General features: G+C 33.7%; 1 protein-coding gene across 4 annotated transcripts in view; it reads left to right on the top strand.

Moving 5' to 3' along the window:
* The window catches only part of BDP1 (B double prime 1, subunit of RNA polymerase III transcription initiation factor IIIB), a 110,219-nt gene that overhangs the window by 64,275 nt on the left and 22,683 nt on the right, over positions 1–23,261 (top strand). For all 4 annotated transcript variants that reach the window (XR_005025276.2, XM_057494513.1, XM_057494524.1 and 1 more), the window contains 12 exons: positions 3,135–4,152; positions 4,846–5,033; positions 5,472–5,694; positions 7,156–7,331; positions 8,064–8,274; positions 9,611–9,750; positions 12,948–13,149; positions 13,411–13,601; positions 14,413–14,800; positions 18,092–18,208; positions 21,436–21,472; positions 21,964–22,056. Coding sequence is in view for 3 of the 4 variants with exons in the window: in XM_057494513.1 (XP_057350496.1) it covers positions 3,135–4,152; positions 4,846–5,033; positions 5,472–5,694; positions 7,156–7,331; positions 8,064–8,274; positions 9,611–9,750; positions 12,948–13,149; positions 13,411–13,601; positions 14,413–14,800; positions 18,092–18,208; positions 21,436–21,472; positions 21,964–22,056 (2,984 nt within the window). In the remaining variant the exon portion in view is untranslated. The remainder of the gene's footprint in view (positions 1–3,134; positions 4,153–4,845; positions 5,034–5,471; positions 5,695–7,155; positions 7,332–8,063; positions 8,275–9,610; positions 9,751–12,947; positions 13,150–13,410; positions 13,602–14,412; positions 14,801–18,091; positions 18,209–21,435; positions 21,473–21,963; positions 22,057–23,261) is intronic.

The raw sequence follows: 23,261 nt of genomic DNA, 5'->3' as shown, positions 1-23,261 counted from the left end.
CCCCTATAATACGAATATTGTTCCATTTGGATTGGTCACAGTGTTCTCTCAATATTCTTTCATTCTTAGAGATCCTTTTTTCAGTCTGTGCCTCAGCTGCTTTGTATTTCTCTTCTCTAATTTCTATTTCATTTATTGTCTCCTCTTCCATATCTAATCTGCTTTTTAAACCTTCCATTGTATGCTTCATTTCTGTTACTGTGTTCTGTAATGATTGGATCTCTTACCAGAATTCATTCCTGAGTTCTTGAATATTTTTCTCTACCTCCATGAGCATGTTTATGATTTTTATTTAGAAATCTCTTTCAGAAAAATTCATGAGAGCTGTTTCATTTGACTCTTTCTCTGGTGTATGTATGATTTTGCTTTGAACCAGGTTCCTTTGAGGTTTCATATTTGTATGTGGCACCCTCTAATACCCAGAAGCTCTACTCTCTGTACCTGCTCAGCCCCTGGAGTAATGTGCTAGGTCTTAGGGGAGCGGTGTTGGACCCTGGTGGGAGGAAGAAGCTGTTTCTTGCTTCCTAGCTTCTATGCCTGTCTTCACTGCCAGTACCAGTGGGCCGAGCACACAGGTATAATAAGCCTTTTTGCTTTGTGTTTGTAGCTGTTGTAGGCGGAGCTTCCCTCTGGGTGGTCTGACGCCATAACAGGGTTTGCCGGTTTGTGAGCCAGTTGCTGGTTGCCTGGGAGGAAGGTACCACAGGCTGTGTATCAAGGAGCGGGGATTTGGAGCTGTGTAGCCAGCCATGGGTCCGGAGCATTCGAAGATCGTGAAAGTTCCCAACCTGCTGTGCAAAGTGTACCCAGAAAATTTTGTCTACCTGTGTTTTCTCCTGAGCAGGAAACTCTGTGTAATCCTTGCCCCTTTAGCAGCCCTCTCACTGTTAGGAAGTCTCTCAGACTGCCAGCCTTTCTTTTGTCCCAGAGCAGGTGGATATGATCCCTGTTTTCCACAGCAGCTGGAATCTCAGTCTTTCCAGGTATTCTGCCTGTCTTAGCTTTCCAACCCCCCTAATCACCAGAGCACCATGGAATATAGGTTTGTTCTCCCAGAGCAGATATCCAGGGCTAGGTAGTCAGCAGTCCCAGGTCTCCACTCCCTCCCTGCTCCATTTCTCTTCCTCCCGCTGTTGAGCTGGGGTGGGGTAAGGGCTTGGGTTCTGCCAGGCCACGGCTTTGGTACATTATCCTGTTCTGTGAGGTGTATTATTTTCTCCAGGTGTGTGCAGTCTTGTGCAGCCATCTTTCCTGTTGCTCTTTTAGAATTAATTGTATTAATTATATTTTTGTATTATATGCGGTTTTAGGAGGAGGCCTTTGTCTCAGTTCTCACGCCACCATCTTTAATCCTCTTGGTATCTGTAATCGAAATAATGAAATTCTTATCAAAACCTTTGCTTAAAGCATTTATATGTTTTAAGAATATGCTACTGTTCAAAATGTGACTTTATATTGTTATCTTTCCACATGATAACCTAACTAAGGTGTCTTTTCCCATGATAACTGAACCAAGATTCCTGGCAGAAGAACTTCACTAAAAGCCAGATATTTCTGGATGGAGACTAAAAAGTATCACAAGTCAGAAAATAGAATGAAATCTACCTAGGACTAACCAAATTAAGTTTCCTTTATTGGTTGGTATTAATTTAGCAATGAATTAATTATTAGTTACTAAGCTGAAATCTGTAAAACAATTCAGTTATATAAACAACTATAAGGTGAACAGCAGTCTTGTTTCTAAGGACTTGCCTTATATTATCAAGAACTGCATTGTAAAAAACAGTTGTTTCAATGCTGAAAAATGAATTAGGATCCAGACAAGTTTAAACAAGCAATGGAATCGTTTTTTATCTTTTTTTTTGAAGCTGTTAAGTGTATATACTTTTTCAGACTAATATTGCTGAATAAATTTGATGTAGCTTTTGCTCAAGATTAATGACTTTTCTTAATCAGTTACAGTTACAAAGAGCTCTTTCCTTCCTTTATATATTTTTGTTGGTTTTACCACCTACTATTACTATAAAGCACAAATCAAAGAGTGCATTGCTTTTCTGGAGAACATGTTGATTGTTGTACACAGTAATTGTTGTGTGCCCACAATATTCAACAAACTGTAGTTGTTCTTTAATCTTTTATTTCTAATTTGTATTATGAAATCACAAGCTCTTAGAGAAATGTCTACTGAATATCTCGTTTTAAATTATTTTTATAAAGTAAGGAGGGGTAGATCTGTTTCTTAGTCATAAGATTTAACTTGTTCAAATCATACCTTTCATTTGGCCTTTTAAGGTCCTGGTCAAGTTTGGCCAAATAAGTGAGTTCCTTTTGGCAAAGTGTATGTTTAGGTAAAGGATTGTGTGGGCAAAGAGATAGGACTAGCAGCCACAAACTGGTCTAGCTCCAGTGAAGGGGACTGGATGTCTTTCTCAGCCAGTACTTGTGAAGGATGGTATGGATGACAATTAGAGGTGAATCAGGGCCACTTAGCTGCTACTCTATTTGACCTTATTGATAGATTTCTCTTTATATATGTCTCTCTATGAATAGATGTATTTAATTGTTTTAAAAATTTACCATAATTTAAAAGGTAGAACTTTTTTTTTTTTTTTTGCTGCAGGGTTTTTTTTTTTTTTTTAAATAATTATTTTTTATTGAAGGGTAGTTGATGCACAGTATTACATTACATTAGTTTCAAGTGTACAACACAGTGGTAGAACATTTATATACATAATTCTAGGTTCCAGCTATCACCCTACCAAGCTGTTACAATATCTTGACTATATTCCTTATGCTATACATTACATCCCGGTTACTTATTTATTTTATTTTACAATTGGAAGTGTGTACTTTTTTTGTTTGTTTGTTTGTTTGTGAGGGCATCTCTCATATTTATTGATCAAATGGTTGTTAACGACAATAAAATTCTGTATAGGGGAGTCAATGCTCAATGCACAATCATTAATCCACCAAAAGGTAGAACTTTTTTACTCCTTTAATTTTTAAATTTTACTCAGATTCCTGGGGCTTTCTTAATTTTTTTTTTTTTTTTGAGAGTTTCTGGTGTTTCAAGCTATCATCTCTTCAGCTGGCAACCTGGTTTAAAATTTGATTATGTCTCTTTTTCTTAATAGTATTCAGGAGGATAATAATGTAGATGTACTCAAACAAGCCCCAGTTCTAAAGACTCGGTTTCAAAAACTAAAGCCAAATATAGAAAGAAGAACTGGAACAAAAGAAATTTCCTCAAAAGAAGAGGTACCAGAGGAGATTCTTGCCTCTGGGGAAATGACAGGAGCTTTGAGAGAAGTTGAAAGACAGGAAACCTCACCAAGGGAGGATAATACTACTAAGGAAATGGAGTTGGCTTTAAAAGAAACTGGAATAGTCATGTCTCCCAGGGAGAACATGCCAGAAATGCTGGATGTCACTGTGGAAATGGAGGCAGATTTGCAGGAAACTGGAAGAGAGATTTTTCCAAGGGACAAGATACCAAACGTGACTGATGCCACTAAGGAGCAAGAGATAGATTTGGAAGAAGCCGGAAGAAGAGAAATGTCCCTACATGAAAATGCCCCAGAGGAGGCCAGCTCTGAGGATGGAAGGGAAATTGGTTTGAAAGGAACTGAAAGAGAACTTTCCCCAAGGGAGGAGACAGCAGAGGTGATTGATGCTGCTGAGGACAGAGAGAAAGACTTGGAAGAAACTGGAAGGAGAGAAATACCAACACAGGAAAAGGCTCCCAAAGCCAAGACTGTAGGTAAAACGGAGGCAGATATGAAAGATATTGGAGAAGACATTTCTCCAATGGAAAGAGTACTAGTTGGGATTGGTGCCATAAAGGCAGGGGGGATTGATTGGACAGAAACTGGAAAAAGAGACATTTTCATGGTGGAAAATGTACCAGGAAAGATGATCGCCATTGAGGAAAAAGAGGGAGATTTGAAAGAAACTGGAATAGAGATTTCCTTGAGGAAAAGTGGATCAGAAGATATTAGTGCTACTGAGGAAATGGTAGTGGATTTGAAAAAAACAGACATTTATCTAAGGGAAAATGAACCAGAAGAGCCTGGGACCTCCATACAAACTGAGACAGATCTGAGGAAGAGCAATAGTGGGAACTGCAGCGCTATGCCGTCACTAAACACCAAGGCATGTATTTTTCTGTCCTTTAACAATTTTGCTTTCGAGTATTTTTTCAGAGAAGAATTATCAAACTAATTCCATGATTATTACCCTTAAGTCTGACAAACTTAAAATCTCTTAAAAGACTATGAAGTCTTTCCAAGCCCTGGAATTCTGTGTTTCAGAACCTCAATGAAACTTCTTTTTTTCTAAATAATTAAAAAAATTTTAATTGTGGGAAATGTCAGTTTGAAGTTATTCTTTTAAGTAAAAGGAATATAGGAAATTGGACTGAATTCGTGCTCACTCCAGTGTGAATATACATTGGAAGTATTTCTTTTGACCATATCTGTATCAGTCTTTTTATTTCCTGCCCCACCATACTTTACTTTTGAAAGTTCCTTTTATTAAAAGTTTTCAGTTACTTGAGGTTCATGCTCTTATACCTAATTTTCAAGGACTTTGTTCCTAACTTTTTTTTATGTAGGTAATGGCGTTTGTGGTTTGAAAAAAAAAACAATATCTAATATAAAAATTCCCTGAATTCTTTTAACATTTGTGAATTAAATTTTATTTTACCAAAAAATTTAAAAACAAACTTGTAGAGTTTTGAAGAAAACTGTGTGGAAGATAGTAGGCTTTTGTTTGAAGTGTATGAAATGCTTCAGGAATCTTGTATATGTGCTGATTTATATGTGCTCTTGTATAATGTTCCTCCAGAACATTAGCAGTGAAGTGCTGTCCATGGTGCATACATCTGTAGAAGAAAAAAGAAATTCTGAAGAGGAAGTATCAAGTCAGTCGAGTCACTTGAAGACTTCTTTGCAGACTTCTGAGTTTGATGAAACAGAATACCAAGGGTTACAATCTCCAGATGTTCCAGAAAAGTTTTCAGATATTAATTTAAGGTATAAGAGTATGGCTCTGTGCTTTTAATGAAAAATTATATAAAGTTATGTTTGCAGAGTATGTTAAATTAAGTGAGATTTTAAGACATGTAATCCATAGTATAGTGTTGGAGATTTTCAGCTAGTTTTGGCAAGACAGAGGATTGAGGTCATTCTGACAATAGATGCTGAAAGTTACTAACATACAGGATTATATGTAATACATACTCTTAGGTCCTGGCAGGTGTGACAAACCTGTATTTTCTCTGTGCAAAGATGATATAATTGTTAGGTTTATGCCTGGATTGTACCACTGGTGTTTTTCAGAATATATGAAATAGTCTGATTTGTTTTCCTGTTAAGAATTAGAGTATTACTGCCAGTCTTTAATGTTGTCTTAAGACTGCTTCCACTGCTTTCAGATCATTTTAATAAGCTTGGTAATCCTTGTTTCAAAAGCAAATCTCTTCCTCAAGAACAGAAGCCATTTGAGGTCAAACCAGCACCTTTAGTGAGAAGTCGATTCAAAAGACTGAAACCAAACTTAGCAAAAGCAGCTTTAAAGAAAGAGATTAAGGAAGCAGAAAAATATGTACCTGGGAAGAAACTGGAAACTGATAAAAGGGAGACTATTGTGATAAAACAGAACAGTGAACAAACGAATACTCTCCTTTTCCAACATGTGAGTGATATTAAGATGGAAGTTTTTGTTTTAGATATTATGGTTACTAAAGTAAAACATGCAGAATTAAAATTTCATAGGTATTTCCTCATATACTTTTTACTGTGTATGATAATGTTGCTGTATTTAATGTGCCTCACTGTTCCACATAGTTTGTGTAAGGATCTTGAATCTCTGATGATGGGCAAGTATGCCATGGGAAGGAATTTTAGAGACCTGGGCTCTAGTTCAAGTTCTGGCCTTCATTCATTATGTGACCATAACCAAATGATGCAGCCAGTTTCTTTCAGGAAAGATGTCCCTAGGAAGATTTCCTAAATCCTAAAGTTCCTTTCTTATTTCACTGTGCTGTGAAGGTGAAATAGAAAGTAAAAGCTTGATACCACTTAAAGGAGATATTTCATTTACTTAATTTGGTCTATAACAGATTAAGATTGTGATACAGTATCAAAAACTTTGAAGTGAAATATTAACACTCATAAGTTGATTGGTTTAAACATATAGTTTTTTGAGTTAAAATACTTTCACTTTTTTTTCTTTCACCTCTTAAAATAACTTAGTTCTTACTATGCTTGAACATTTGTATTTTTTTCCTCCTAATCTTGTATTTAAAAAAAATAACCTTTCCATTGTTAATTTCATTGGGTTACAAATTTCAAATTGGGAAAAATATGTAATGAAAAATTGAGAGTCCTTTGGTACAAAAATTCTTAATCATAATGTAAATTGGTCACAGATGTTAGTAAAGCATGGGGAATTTAGCCAGTGATTCTGTACCATCTTCCTGTTTTGGTAGATAGTAACTGCACTAGTGGGAGAGAGGACCTAATAATATGGCTAACTGTAGAACCACTGTGTTGTATTCTTGAAACCAATGTAAGATTGTTTATCAGCGATACTTCAATAAAAAAAAATCAAGAGTCCTTTATAGTGTCCCATCTCTCCCTCCCAAATTAAACATGTAGCAATTTGGAATATATCTACCTAGACCTGTCTGCATAGATACTTATTTATACTAATAATGAAATGTGCAGTTATTTCCATTCTTTTGCAAAATGGCATCATAACTTTAAAATTTTTTCACTTAACAATATTGTGAATATCATTTTTGATCAGTATATAGAAACTTATCTTTTAAAAATGGCTTTATAGTGTTGTGTTTTAAGGAAATAATTTATTCAATCCCCTACCAATTTTTCTTGTTTCCAATTTTTTTTTCTTTTTTGGGGGGTGGTGGAGAGCTATTGCTAAAATAAATATCCTCGTAAACAATTTTCTGGATACTTATTTTAGTTTTTTATAAGCTTTTAGAAGTAGAATTGCTGGGAATTAAGATTTTTGATGGATACTATCCTATTCTCTATGAAGATTGCTCCATTTTATTTTTTTAATAATATATAAAAGTTCCTGTTTCTCTAGACTTTACCACCTTCAATGAAATTTTTTTTATCTGCCTTCTAGGATGTGGCTTCCCTAATGACAGGAGAAAAAGAAACATCAGGTCACAGGAAGGAGGAGCCTGGGATATTCCCTTGTATACAGCCTGAAAAGGACCCTTCAATATTGAGTTCTTGTGTGTCTAAAGAGGAGTCTCAGTCTACACAAGCCCAAGAGAAGGAATTAGTTGTTTCTATGGGGTAAATGGTGATAGTTCTTTGAAAATCTAAATGAGAGAGAGAATTCTTTCAACTGTTTCTTCATGTTTATTAAGATGTGTTAATATATTTTAAAAATGAATATCAAGAATACTTGGTTTAATTTTATTCTTATGACAGCCTGTCTAAAGTAGAAAATCAGATTGAGTTCAACACCTTTTAGTGCTTGCCTACTTATAATACACTGTTAGCTGCTTAAGATCTTACATAAAGCAATGCATTTAAAAATATACATACATAGGTATGTATTCATTATCTTTTTCCAAGTTGTGGTAAGATATAATGTGGTAACATAAAATTTGCCATTTTACCCATTTTGTAATTGTACAGTCCAGTGGTGTTAAGTCTGTGTACTTTGTTGTGCAACCATCACCACCATCCATCTCCAGGAATTTTTTATCTTTCCAAACTGAAACTCTCTACCCATTAAACTCCCCATTTCTCCTTTCCTCTAGTTCCTGGCAACCACCATTTTACTTTCTCTATGAATTTGAATATTCTAGGTAACTCTTACAAGTTCATTACATTTTGAGAAGTGAAATAACTATTTTCTTTTGTAAAGTAAGATCTGTTTATAATCAAAGTTGATTTAATTAAATGTACAAAATATTTTTATAGAGGGTTTATTAGAAGAGATTCAAATTTTATATTTTTATAGTGTTTTTCATCTTTTTATAGTCAAGCTTCCTCTTTTTCTCTCTGTCCCCTTTCTAGAGCTTATAATAGAGACACTTACGAACAAGAAATGAAGGAAGGTGTTACCCAAACTGCTCAGTCAGTAAGGGGCCAACTTCAGAGACCTAGACCAAATGTAAGAAAGCCTGGACAGAAGCAAATAGAAGAAAAAGGTGAAGCCAAGGGCGTAAGTAAAGAAGAAGGAACAATACTACAAAAAGATGGAGCTAAAGAGAAATTCCTTACTGTGGTGAGTTATTGTTATGTAATTAAATTGAACCTTTTAATACATATTAAAATATCAAATGAGAGCACAGACTTGGCTTAGAATACAGGCAGACCTCTGAGGTATTGCAGGTTTGGTTCCAGACCAGTGCAATAAAGGAAATACTGCAATTAACCAAGTCAAATGAATTTTTTGGTCTCTGAGTGCATATGAAAGTTATGTAGTCTACTAAGTGTGCAATAGCATTATGTAAAAAAAAAGAAAAAGGTACTACCTTAATTAAAAAATACATTACTGTTAAAAAACATTGACCATAATCTGGATTTTCAATGAGTCATAATCACTGATTATAGATTACCATAACATAATAATGATTTTAAAAGTTTGAAATATTATGAGAATTACCAAAATATGACAGAGATACTAAGTGAGCAAATGGTGTTGGAAAAATGGTGCCTACAGGCTTGCTCGATATGGAGGGTTGCCACAAATCTTCAATTTGTAAAAAATGCAGTATTTGCAAAGTGCAATAAAGCAAAACACAATGGTGTGAGGTATGCCTCTATAGGTAACTGATACTTATTTTACTCAGTGAATGTATAATGTATCTAGTTTGCATCAGATTTACCATTCTGGATATCTTAAAAGTGAAAATAGATTTTTTCCCCCCCAACTAATGAGCCTACTCATTGTGAAAACACTATAATAACTACCTACCTCAAATCTCACCACCCTGAGATAACCATTGAAAACTTTGTGACATGTTAGCTGGACATGTCTCCATGCATGTGTGTACACTAATGTAAATTTAAATTATAAAAGCATTGCCTCCAGTTATTTTTCCATGTCAAGAAATATGGAGATATATCATTCTTAATTGCTGTATGGCATTCTGTTTTTTTGAATGGCAGTTTAACTGCTTTTACTGATGGATCTTTTGATATTAGAAACAAATCTCAGTATGTAATGTCCATTTTGATAGATCTGATTTTGCTCTTCTTTTCTCTGTCTTCCAAAGGAAAATTTAGATTTAAAGGGATTGTAATTCTTATTTGAATTCCCCACAAAAGACTCTCTTAAAAAAAATATTAGACTTTTTTTGGCAGGGGTTGGGTAGGATTTAACACATATAGCTATTGCAGTTTTTAAACTGTGTACACATATTACTGCAGTAGTCTTTGAAACTTTCTCTCTGCATTAAGCAGTTTTGTTGTGGACAGCAAAACAAAAAGACATGAACATTGCATACCTAGTTTGAGTCTTCATTTCAAGAACTGAATACCTTTTTTAATGACCGAAATATTTTAGAAGGTATGTTGAGTTAAAAAAAAAACAACTAAATGTGGTTTTGTCATTTCAGCCAATTTCTCAAGTTAGTACTGAAGTCAAGGTTGTATCCTCCAAAGTTTCAGAAGGTGGAATGTATGAAAATCAGAGTCACATGGTTCTTGTAGAAAACCTTCATGTTAACAAAATAAATGTTGTAGATGAAAAGATGAGGTGAGTTTTAATCAGAAAGGCATAAAACTTTTCAAAGATAAAAGTTGGATGTTTGCGTAACTGGGTTTATATGACTTCATATCTATACAATTTTATGAGAGGTTAAAATAATAATTATGAAAGAAATCTCTTCAAACACTAAGAATTGCATGAGTGAAGTTTTTTAAATTTATAATTTCTCTGAAAAGTTTCGCAAGCATCTACATTTTTTATTTTAAACTTTAATGGTAGACCAAGGTTCTTAAGTTCTTTGTTTAGAAATAACTTACTGGCTAAAATTAATAAATAAGATGTGCTATAAAGTACTTATTATATGCTTCTTTTAGATATGTGTCTTAAGCTAAGTGGTAAGAATGGTATCTTTAAATGAGATGTGCTAGAAAGGTGAAGATGTTTTAGCCTTACCACTTTTATTTATTACTTGCAATCTGCTTTATTATTACTGATACTACATTGTGTCAGTTTCTTTTTTAATATATAAGGAAAATAAAACACCTTTCTTTTTCTAGATCTCATCCATAGTCCATCTAGAGTATCTTTGTAAATAGGAAGTGTTTTAGTGCAGTATTTATTTTTCCTCTATGATGTTTTCAGCACCTACAAATTTACTTTGAACATTCCAGTTTCCTTTAATTACATAGAATTAGCTTGTTTCTTTTGGGAAATGCAGAAGATTTGTTAAATCCTTTTTTACACTTCTGTGAAGCCTTAGAAATAGAATTTGGTCATGTTATGTCATGTATCTGAACAAGTGGTACTATTGATTTTGGGTATCTTTAAATAGTTTGCTTTCCTTTAGGCATGTTTCTTACATGAAGCTTTTATTATTTTAGTATGACTGTCTTTTGTTTCTCTTTTTTTATGTATATGTGTGTCTTGAAAAGCCTTTTTGTATTGTTTTTATTTTAAGAGTTAGGCTCGTTTTTACTTTACATTAATTTCAACTTACTTTACTAACCCATTTCTTCATTTGTTAAACTGGATTAAGTAAAGTGGTGCTTAGAAATATTTTTCATTAAAATGCATTACAAATACATTTGTATTATAAATACTATATTGGATTAGATTGATGATTGATCCCTTTGAGTAATTCCTCTCTAAAAATGATTCCAGAGAATACTTCCTGAGATGTTAATCCCCAACATTAAAGATGAACCTGTTCACATCTCTGGCTTTTCCTAATTATTATTTATGGATTTATTGCCCATGCATAATTTAATCCCTTTTTGGTAATACAGAAATACAGAATTTTTTCATTGAAAAGAATCTTACCTGTTCATTCATTCAACAAACATTTTAGTGTTTTCTGTGTGCCAAGCATTGTACTAGGTGCTGACAATATGGGATAATATATGAACAAATAAAAAGTCTTGCCCTTGTGGAGGTTATATTTTGATTGGGGGAATAGATGATAAACAAAAGAAATAAGTTGAGTAAGTAGAAAAAAATAAAGCAGTGGGGAGAGTAGGGAGTGTCATGATTGGGGATTTACTTTTTAATAAGAAGTAATCGGAGAATGCTTCATTGCAAGGGTACCATTGGAGAGAAAACTTAAAAGAAGTGAAGGAGCAAGTCAAGAGAATGTCTAGGGGAAGAGGGAACAGCAGTTCAAAAGTATCTAAGGTGAGAGTATGCCTGGCATTCCTGAGAAACAGCAAAGGGAGCCATGTGATCCAGGGAAAGAGAGGAAGAGTAGAATTAAGAAAGGAAAAGGCTGAGTGTAGGAGAAGGGCAGATTATGTGATATCATTTTAAGGGTTTTTATAACTCTTAAGTGAGCCTTTAAAAACTGACTTTGAGGTCAGCCTTTCCTAATAGTATCCTTTGTATTTGACTAAATAGACCTAGAGGATTTAAATTTTAAATGACTTGCTCCAAGTAGTATTACCAGTTTAGTTTTTAAACTTGAGTCAAGATTTATGTCTTTCAGACTAGTATATAGGCAGAGCTTCTTGAAAGAAACTACATGTTTAAAGAGATTTTACGCTCAGCCTTTGCATTTTTTTTATTGAGAGATATCTTAATTTTAATTTTCCTGAATCAAAACCCATATGCCACCCCCACTGCCCTTTAAAGCTTTTCTGTTCATGAAATTTGTTCCTGCTGTTAGCTGTATCATGACTGGTATTTTCTTCAGAGTATATATTCTGTATAGTATTAAAGTTAGTTTATTCTTATCCAGCATTTTCTTGTCCCTTTTGACCCCAGTAGCACTTTGGGTTTATGTATATATTTTATTCTTAAATCTCTTTATAGAATCACATTTGACTGTAAATAGCCTATACTTACATATAATTTGTTTTTGCAGATACATTAATCTACACTGGAATGTATTAGCCAGCATAATAACTTTGATAGAACTTCCTTGGTGTTACACTGCTAGAATTGCTTAGCAGGGTTGGAACATTTGGAAATGCAACTAATAACTTTCTCTTCTAGGTAATTTATTAGAAATATTACTTAAGATTAGTCTTTAACAGGTCTTTCATGAACTCATAATACATACTTATATATCCAGATATACTTTATAACTATCTAAGTTTATATTAGTTTTCAACTTCGTAACTCAGAATTCAGATCCTTGCCACTTATTAAATACTTCCCAGGAAACCTTAAGACAGCTGTTTGGGTTGCCTTGGGAGTTATGTGTACTCTTTTGAATGTTGAAATTGTATTTTTTCTGATTTGGCAGATACAGGGTTATGTTCAGATCCTTATGACACTGGCTATCAGTAAACCCTTTCTTATGAGCTGACAGGCATGTGGTGGGAGAATAGACTCAGGCTTGAAAGCTAGAGTCTATCCTAGTTGCCACCCTCATTTGTGTAAAGTGTCATAATGAAATTCATCTTCAACTATTGGAATTTTTGTTTTCTGTTACCTAGTTTTTTTTCTCTGAGAATTACTTAAAGTAATATGAAACCATACATCAGAATCAATGAATTAAAGTAAAAAAAATTAATGTTACAGTCAAGCTATTCCCCAGACTAAACAGAAAATGGAAACTATGAAAGCTTTTATTTCTTACTTTCATATCAGCAGGTATGATTTCATCTTGCATGCTTGGTTTTACAGTCAATTTATATATTGTCCTTTAAACATAGAATTGCTTTGTGCTCAAATTTGTTTAACAGCTGTTGTTATATCAACAAGGATTCTGATTTTGGTTCTTCAGCATGATTTGTACTTTGTTCTAGACATGAACATAAAACGTATGTTCGTAGTCCAGCACAGTTGGTAAGAAAGCAATTCCAAGAGGCTAAACCAAATTTGGGGAGAACATATGGTAAGAAAAAGGAACCAGGTATAGAAAAAGACAGAGCAAATCAGACTGAGGCAGGGAAGCCAGAAGATAATTTGCTGCAGCAAGGAGATTCTGATATCCAGCTCCTTCAAAAAGTAAGTTAAAAAATGATTTTTATTAGTGGGTTCTATTTTTATTGTATCACAAAGGAGAACTTTTAAAAAAATGCAGTTTTGCCTTTGTACTGTAACTGTTTTTATGACAGTTGAGTGACTTTCCAATATTATAAAAATTTAGACACCAGTCACTGTGTATGAGAGTGTGTGTGTGTAAGCTTACAGCTTAGGCCAGACTCAAACCAGGTTCCATAGATATTGTTGCCGTGGTAATATTAGCTGTTTCTTCTTAAATTTAAGGAAAAGGCTGAGTTCTTGACATCTCAGGAGGCTTCAGTAAGAAAAGATTGTGTAGGTGCCAGAGAAGCTGCTTTGGCCAAAAAAGATGCTCACTCAGAAGTTGGACTGTCAGGAAGTGTTGGAGAGAAAACGACAGGGGATAATTCTGTGTCTTCAGTTGTTGAAGAGCAACATCTCAGTAAACTAACAAGGTAAAGCTATATTTAACAAAGACTTTCAGAATAGGAAGTAAAAATAATTTATTCTTTATGGATGAATTACCTTAACTTACTGATAGTGTTGATGGAGTAAAAAGATAGTTTGTTAAACAGAAGTGTAGATTATTGACAAGTCTGTTTTTTTCCACTGATTTTTATTTACTAAAACTTAATTTTTTCTGATCTTTTGAGGAAGATTTTTCTTTCCAATGTTTAAATTTCTGGTTGTTGAGTATATTAGAAAAGAGTGGAAGCTTGACCAAATAATAGTATGTATTACCTAAATAATTAGGCAGCTAATTTGAGTGGGTGAATTAGTGAAGGGCACCCTTCTTCTACAGGTTTTAAGGAAATGGAAGGGAATCTATATTTTAGAAAACAGCATTGTTCTGGTGGATTTTCTGCCTCCCTTTTTTTCTTGTAACCTAATTTGTTGATTCATTAGGATAAAACAGTATCACTTTATAATCCCATATTGTGTATTAGCCCATTGTCTGTTATGCCTTTATCTTCTAATAATTTTCAGTCTGTATTTCATCTCTACTTAAATAAGGCAAGGGAAAAAATGGCCGAGAATTAAAAACTTACTATGAGAAATTTGTAGGTAGATAACTAAGATTTAAATGTGAATGAAAAACTAAGTAGTAGTAATTCTTTTCTTTTACAGCATAAGTGTTTGACAGAATGGGTGGTGGGGTATTTATTTTAATTATTTTAACTGGGACTTCACTCTAAAAGTTGGTTTTCATTAAAATTATCCTTGTACCTGTAATGACTATATTATTTATTTTGATTAAATGTACAGCTGTCCACAACTGTTAAAAGAACCAAATTATGCTAAAATTGCTCTGGGTCGAAGAACAACTATCTCTTTTGCCTCTAAGTGTGAGATAGATCATAGTGAAAGAAGAATGCATCGGAAAATCAAACCAAACGTCACCAAAGGGCGTGGATCAAAACGGATTCGTAGTAAGACCCCTAAGAAGGAACCTCGACCTTCCAGGGCCGTGCTGGTGACTCTTCGGGCTCCCCAGGAAGAAGACGAAGATGATGCTGAGTATTTTGATCCTGACTACGAAGAAGAAAACTATCAGCTTGCTCCAGAAGAAGTAAACAAAGCTCCAGTATTTGTACCTATTGGTCTCAGATCTCCTGAACCTGTTTCTTCTCAGATTGAGGAAACGATGGAAGAGGTAGTTTGTTTTTTGAATGCTTGGAACTTTATCTTACTTGTTTTTTCTTTTAGTGGATCATTATTTCTTCTCTTAGTGATTATTAAGATTTGAAGAGTTCATGCTGTAAATAACCTCCACAAAATATAATTTGTTTGGGGCCTTGTGGATAGCCTGGAGGATTGTAGAAGTAGGCTTGTGTGATCTGTCATTTCTCAGCCCTTATTGCTCAGGCCAACTGTAGGATAATCAGCATGATAAAAATTATAGAAATCTGATATCACTTGTACCTGGAGGCTGTTTAATCTACTTATTTATTAGTTTATTTATTTTATTTTGGCCAGTGTTTTCTGTCAACTCTGTGATAGGCACAGGCTGAGCTCTAGTTGATTTAGGAAGTAGAAGGTACATACTTCTTTCTTTCTTTCTTTCTTTTTTTAATTGTGGGAAAATGCACCTCATGTAAAATTTACCTTCTTAACCATTTTTAAGTGTACACTTCAGTGATTAAGTATTATTCTATACCATTGCCACCATCTAACCACAGAACTTTTTTCATCTGGCAAAATTAAAACTCTGTAGCCATTAAACAATAATTCCCATAGCCTGTGGCAACCACTATTCTACTTTTGTCTCTATGACTTTACTCTAGACACCTCCATATAAGTAAAATCATAAAGTATTTGTCCTTTTAGTGACCGGCTTATTTCACTTTGCATAATGTTTTCAAGGTTCACCTATGTTGCAGCATGTGTCAGAATGTCCTTTTTTAAGGCTGAGTAATATTCTGTTGTATATATACACCACAATTTGTTTATTCATCTTCCATGAATAGTTGAGTTGCTTTTATCTTTTGGCTATTGCAGAAGAATGCTGCTATGAGCAGAGGTGTACAAATGTCTTTTCTAATCCCATTTGAAACCTTTTGGGGTATACTTAGAAATAGAATTACTGGAATCATATGGTAAATTTAAATCTATTTTTAATTATTTGAGCAACCCCCACACTATTTTTCATGAGAGCTGCATCATTTTACAGTCCTGTAAATAGTGTAAAGAGTTCCAGTTTATCCACATCTTGACCAACATTTTTTTTTGGTAGTAACTATCCTAATGGATGTGAGGTGGAGGAACATGTTTAATTCAACTTACTTTATTATTAAAGTTCCTTATTCTTTTGCCCTTTGGTCTAGTATTCCAGCTTTGTAACATCTAAGAGTTTCCTTTTCTGCCTCAGTTTTTAATAACTTATTTGGCTTATAGAGCACCATATCTGAATCACTTTTGTAGTAAGCAAGTTGATAGTTTCCAGGTCATTTGAAACAAAATCAGGAGTCAACCTTGAAAGCAGTAATGATAATAACAAAAGAAGGCAACAAAAGAATTCAAGTAATGTTAACTCAGAATTAATGGATTACTGAATCTGTAAATTCACTTATGTGAATGTACAAACCACCTTTGTTCACTATTAAAAACATGCTAGATGTTGTAAAGTTAATGAGTTAGAATAGTTGAAGCTAAACAAAAATGGTGCAAGATTGTTTCTTGTAACTAAAATTTCAAAGTAAAGATAGTGAATATAAGTTTTAGTTGAAACCAAGTAAATGCAAAAGGGAAGTTAATTTTGTACAAAGACGGCTGGTTGATCCTGCATGAGAATTCACTTAGCTCTATGTTCTATATTTTACAAATTTCTTTGGATGAAAGGCAAATTGCTAGTAAAAACTAATTTGAGAAATTAATTTCTGAAAAATGAAGTTCCAGGATGTATCATTGAATTAATACAGAATTCCTTCTTAAATAGCACTGATTATAATAATTGAACAAGGAAAGCTTGAATTATATTCCATATAGCCATACAACTAAGGCAGAGAAATAAGTTTATACATTAGAAGATGTTTCCTTTAAAAAAGCATTGAAAAAATGATGGCATATTATTAAATCATAAGAGGATATTATGTATTGATTCATACATACTATAGCATGGACTTGAAACCTTGAAAAGGTTTGCTTAACCTATGTAAAGCAAAAGAAACCAATTTAAAAAATCACATATTACATGATTCCATTCATATGAAATGTCCAAAATAGGAAAACCTATAGAGACATAAAGTAAATTAGTGGTTACTTAGGAATTTGGAATTGAGGGTTTGAAGGAGCAATAATGGACATAGGGTTCCTTTTTTGAAGTGATGAAAATGTTCTAAAAATTACTGTGGTGATAGTTGCATATATGCCTATTCCAAAAAGACAATTTGTTACACACTTTAAAAACGTTCAATTGTATCTCTGTAACGCCATTAAAAAAATAATAAAGCTTTGAAACCACATAGTTTAAAGAACAAACTTCAATTATCTAGAATATTCCAATTTTTGACCCAGTCCCAACTTCTCAGAAAAGGTTTTGTCTTTTCAAATCAATTGAACTTTTTGCTTCATCCTGGGCAAAGATTTTTAGTAAAGATTTTTTTCCTAATGTTTACATATGAGAGAACAGACACAGAACACACAGGTATTACTGTAATAAATATGTCTTGAAGGCAGATTTTCAAACTTGACTCTTAGTTTCTGTTGAATTGCAGTCTTTCATACTCATCTCTCTGTTAATATGGGAATAGGAATCAGACCTCATGTACATAGTTTAGGAGATAAATCTTAGTCTTTTTAGCCTCCACATTGTAGGGATCTTTGACCAATAAGATTGCTAAGTAAGATGTAAGTGTGAGTAAACCCTTTATTTTACAGAGCCATTGCCATGGGTAGAAAGAATAGGTTTTGGGGTTATGGAAGAGGGTAGTTGCCTTGGAGGTGTGTGTGAGATAAATCTTTTTAAGTGCTTTCAACTCATCTCTGTTATAACAGAGACTTAGGAGTGTTGCATACATGTCTGTTTTTCTTAAATTGTGAGTTACTTGAGGGTAGGGATCAAACTTGTCTTAACTCAGCTTTGTATCATTGTACCTGTAGCCCTCTAGTTTTTAGGAAGTACTCCATCTGTGTTAGCAGACTAATGAGGGAAATTGTGGGAAAGTGGGGACAGAGTGGGGATAATGGGAAGTGAAATGCTAGGTACTGAGAAGATTATCCTTGGAAATTTTGCTTACTGGTTGGAAAAACCAGACACCTCAAAAATGTTAAATATTGTAATTTTGACAAGTAGGTATCAATCATTTTAAGGATTACTCTATTTCAGTTTTTAAATCGTGTATAGATGTGTATTACTTCTTTAGTTTAACATTTTATTTTATTACTCATTTTGTTTTGCCATGTGGAGTATGCCAAAATAAAATGATGAAACTTTTCATTTTGACAGCTTGAAATAACTGTGAATGTCCCAGATGTTGGATGCATAGCTATTGTTGAACAGCTCTCAAACACAGATGTGACTACTCAGGAAATGAAACAAGAAAATTTGAATGCATTGTCAGTTGTAAGCATCCATTTTAATACTTTTGTCTTTAAATCTTTGTTTACTTTTTAAAGAATTGAAGTTTATTTTGAAAGCTTTAAGCTTACAGTCTTCACTAATTTTTATCATGTAGGGAGCTGTATAAATAGTAGGAACTAGTGAATAACCCACAGATTTTGTTTGACTTGAGAAGCATTTTTTTTTTTTGGCATGGAAATAGCTCTTAATATCCTTAGACCTTATATTAAAATTTTCTTGCATTAAATCTATACTAAATGTAAATTATTTAAAATATATTTAGTTGCATTTTTGTGTGTGCTCTTCCTTAATATTGGTTGGTGTTTATCCAAATGAAGACTTGGAATTCCAACTTTTCGTGTGTTTATTATTGGCCATTTGCATATCATCTTTGGAAAACTGTTCAGAGCCTTTGCTCACTTTTAAACTATTGGTCCATTTGTTTTTTTGTTATCGAGTTATAAGACTTTTTTAATATATTCTGGATACAAGTTCCTTGTTAGATATGTGATGTGCAAATATTTTCTCCCATTCTGTGGGTTATCTTTTCATTTTCTTGATGATTCCCTTTAAAACATAAAAGTTTTACATTTTGATGAAGTCCAATTTATCTGTTTTTTTCTTTTGTTGCTAATGGTTTTGTTGTCATGTTTAAGAATCCTTGCCAAAGCCAAGGTCCTGAAGATTTATTCCTATTTTTCTTCTGAAAGTTTTATAGTTTTAACTATAGTTTTCCATTCAACTCTTTAATCCATTTTGAGTTAATTTTTGTATGTGGTGTGGGTTATAGTCTTTCATTCTTTGCATATGACTATCCACCTGTTGCACCATTTCTCTGAAAAGACTATTTTTTCTCCATTAGATGGTTTTGCATTTTTGTTGAAAATCAGTTGGCTGTAGACATGGATTTATTTATGGGCTCTCAATTCTGTTCCATTGATCTATATGTTTATACTTGTGCCAATGATGCTCTATTGATTACTGTTGCTTTCTAGTAAGTTTTGAAATTTCAGTTATGTAAGTCGTCCTGTTTTGTTCTTTTCTCAGGATTGTTTTGGCTATTGTGGGGCCCTTGTAATTCTATATGCATTTTAAAGTCAACTTGTCAATTTCTTGAATGACATCAGCTGGGATTCTGATTGGGATTGCATTGAATGTGTTAGATCATTGGTGGGTTGGGGTTATTGCCATCTTACAATATTGAGTCTTCCAATTGATGAACATAGGGTATTTTCCCATTTATTTAGGTCTTCTTTGATTTCTTTTAACAATGTTTTGTAGTTTTCAGAGTATAAGCTTTGCACTTCTTTGTTAAATTTATTTTCAAGTATGTTGTTATTTTTGATGTTTCAGGGAATGGAACTGTTTACTGCAAGTATATAGAAGTAGAATAGGTTTTTGTATGTTGGTCTTGTATCCTGCAACTTTGCTGAACTCATTTATTCTAATAGTTTTTTACTGGGTTCTTTAGGATTTTCTGAATGCAAGGTCATGGCATATGTGGATAGAGATAGTTTTACTTCTGCCTTTCTGTATTAGTTTCCTAGAGCTTCTATGACAAACTGGGTGGCTTAAAATTACAGAAAGTTATTCTCTCACAGTTTTGGAGGCTAGAATTTGAAAATCAGGGTGCTGCCTTTGATGGTTCCTTCTGGAGGATCTGAGGGAGAAAGCATCCCAGCATTTTTCCTACCTTCTGGCAGTTGTTGCTGGAAGTCCTTGCCATTCCTTAGCTCATGGCAGCACAGTTCCAACCTCTGCCTCCATTGCCACATGGTGTTCTCCATATATGTGTGTCTGTGTTTCTTCTCTTTTTGAGGACATCAGTTATATTGGATTAGGGCCAACTTTAATCCAGTATGACCTCATCTTAAATTGATTATATCTAAAAAAGATCCTGTTTCCAAAGAAGTCATGTTCATGTTACTGGGGATTAGGACTTCAACATCTCTTTCCAATATGGATGTCTCTTATTTCTTTTGCTTGCCTAATTCCCTGGCTAAAACCTCCAGTGCAATGTTGGATAAAAGTGGCAAGAGCAGACATTCTTGTTTTATTTCTGGTCTTAGTGGCAAAGCATCCAGTCTTTCTTAGCTCTGGTTTTTTTCATAGATGCCCTTTATCATATTGAGGAAGTTGTATTCTCTTCCTTGTTTCTCTGTGTTATCATGAAAGGGTGTTGGAATTTGTTGTATGCTCTTTTTGCATCTATTGAGATGATCATATGATTTTGTTTTTTACTGTATTAATATGATATATTACATGGATTGAGTTTTTTATGTTAAACTGAAAAATTGCATCTCTGGGATAAATCCTACTTGGTTATGGTTTATGATTTAAATATGTTGCTGGATTTGGTTTGCTGGCATTCTGTTTAGGCTTTTTGTGTCATATTTGTAATAGACATTGGCCTATTATCTATTGTGAATCTGACCCAGATTCCTGTGGTATCAGGAGCTGAAGTCCTGCTCTGCCTAGGAAAAGAGCCTTCCAATGGGACATGCAGGGAGAAGGGGCCCTGTTTTCTTGGCTGCATTGGTTTGAGGTGGAGTCTCTGCTTCGCTGAACTGGGAGAAGGAAGTAAGGAGAGAGCAGCAGTCTTACTTCTTACTTTAAATACCATAGATGCTTGCTTGCTTCTGTTACTGAGTTTTCATCAATTTTCTTGGATAGATGATCATTGTATGCCCTTAGGACTATTTCCAGGGCTTTAACTGGTTATTTTAAAATAAATTTCACCAGTCTCACTGGGGAGAGGGTCAGCAGAGCTCCTCATACTGTCATGGTATACATCATTCCTGTGGCTTCTTAATTTCTTAAAATTAATTTGCATTTTAAGCCACCTAGTAGTGTAAATTTTTGCAGTGTTCTGGAGAACTTGGTTTGCACTAGGTCAAAACTTGCAGCACAAATGACTGAAATTGAAGGATTATGAAACTAAGAATGGTAGATGCACATTGCAATATGATCAGAGTTAAAGTTTGCATATAGTACAAGGAAAGGGTAAACTACGGAGCAGGAGACAAAATAATTTGGCTTTTAAATTATATCTGTTCTTGTTTATGAAATATGTCATGATTATAAATTAAGGTAAAAAACCCATTTCCATCCGTTGTAATTAAAAGCATAGAAAGACCTGTAAAACATAGTGCTTTTGAGATACAGAAGATATTTTGAGATACAGAGATACATTTGGGAAAATTCCTAAGATGTTACTTTTATTCTTTTAGGAAATGACCACAGGTGAACATACCCAAGATGAAACAGGTAACCGTTAATAACAAAACTGCTAAAAATACTTGGTTTACGCTAGCACAGTGATTTAGTAGTGGTCGTAGTTAGTAAATGAGTCATTTTGCTGAAGAATTGAACAAAAAATGACACAACTGTTGAATGTGTTATCTCTAGGAGAAACTTTGACCCTTGGAATGTTACTTTAGAAAGTGAGTTAAGCATTAAATGTTTAATGAAGAAGTATTTGTTTCTTCTGGTCTGCACAGATGTATTTTCTTTGAAGGTATTAAGTTTTTTAAGGTGGGGGAAGCATTTTTAGTGAGTAAAAGCCAACAGCTGATGATTTCTTTATTTAAGAAATACAGGCTGAACAAACACTACCCTTGTAAGAGATTAGTAGTATGGATGATATTGAAACTTGTTACTAGAAGATAAACACTTGAGTTAAAAATCTTTTCTGAGTGAACAAACTTAAATTTCTAGATTCATTCTTCTGTTTTAATATTAGTATATTTTTTCACAAGGTACCAATGATGGAAGCACAGAAGCTGCCATAACTTTACTTACAATGGGAGATCTAGTGTTGCAGTCAGAGATCAGTACAGAACAGAGTGATGGTAAGAAAGAAATATAAATCCTACAAAAAAAGAAACTTTTAAAATCCAACTTTTAAGAAATTATATCCACATTTGTGTAATAAATAAATAAATACCTGCCTTTTACATTTGAAGTTGGTATCACTTTGTTTTTCCAGAAAAGGTAGTAAGTGTGCATGGATCCCTCCAACTTACTTAGCCACTTTAGATATAGTGGCCACTATTTTGAGGTAGTGCACTTGGTTATTAAGAATAATTTGTATTTGTGGAATAATTAGTAAGACCTTTACCTTTACCATCATAAACATCATCAGCTAACTGAGCTAACTGATCCCTGATCACACATTTCTTTAGCAAGGGAGCTGCCACTTTGGATAGTCTTTACATGACAGTTGAATTAGTGTGAGGGGGCAGTCAATAGCAGTCAGTTAGATGATTTAGTTTAGACTGTTCTCTTAGTTTGGACTAAGCCAAAAGATATTTCAACCCAGATTTTTAACATTTTAGGCTGACCTTATAGTGAAGCTATGGTCTTTACTATCTAAGTACCTTCTACTTTAAGTACAGTAAATGTATAATTATGTTAATATTTTGACTTGTGATGAGTGGCCTGCCATTTATTTTAGTGTTAGACTTTTAAGCCCATAGTTGTGTATTTGTCAGAAAAGTCTGTAATGATTTACGTTCGTTATTGGGCTCCTTTCTCAGTGGCAGAATATTACGTTGAATTGCCAGTGTTGCCTATCACAAAACTTGGTTTTCTTATTTTTATTTTTATTAAAGTATCATTGATATACAATGTTATGTTAGTTTCATATACACAGCACAGTGGTTCAACATTTACCTGTGTTATCAAATCCTCACCTCCTCCAGTTCAGTCACTGTCCATCAATGTAGTAAGGTGTTACAGAATCATTAACTGATAAAATACAGGTTTTAAAAAATTTTAAATGAAGGCAATCCTATTTTGGAATACATCTGCTGGTATATCATTACTGAAAGTAACAAAACATTTTATTTTTACTTAAATAGCATAAAAAATTTCAGTCCTCAAGAATTATTGAGCTTAGAGTAGGTTAAATCTCTGGCATGAAATATATGAGATTGTAAATTTATTTTTGGAGCCAAAAAAGCAAATTGAAAAATAATACAGAAGTTTTACAATTGCCAAATATTGAAAGATTTATTTTATTTGGACATCCTATTTGTATAATCAGTTAAAAAAT

The sequence above is a fragment of the Manis pentadactyla genome, chromosome 2 (genome assembly GCF_030020395.1).
Source record: "Manis pentadactyla isolate mManPen7 chromosome 2, mManPen7.hap1, whole genome shotgun sequence".
Taxonomy (NCBI): Eukaryota; Metazoa; Chordata; class Mammalia; order Pholidota; family Manidae; genus Manis; species Manis pentadactyla.
This window is presented reverse-complemented; position numbering and strand designations above follow the sequence as displayed.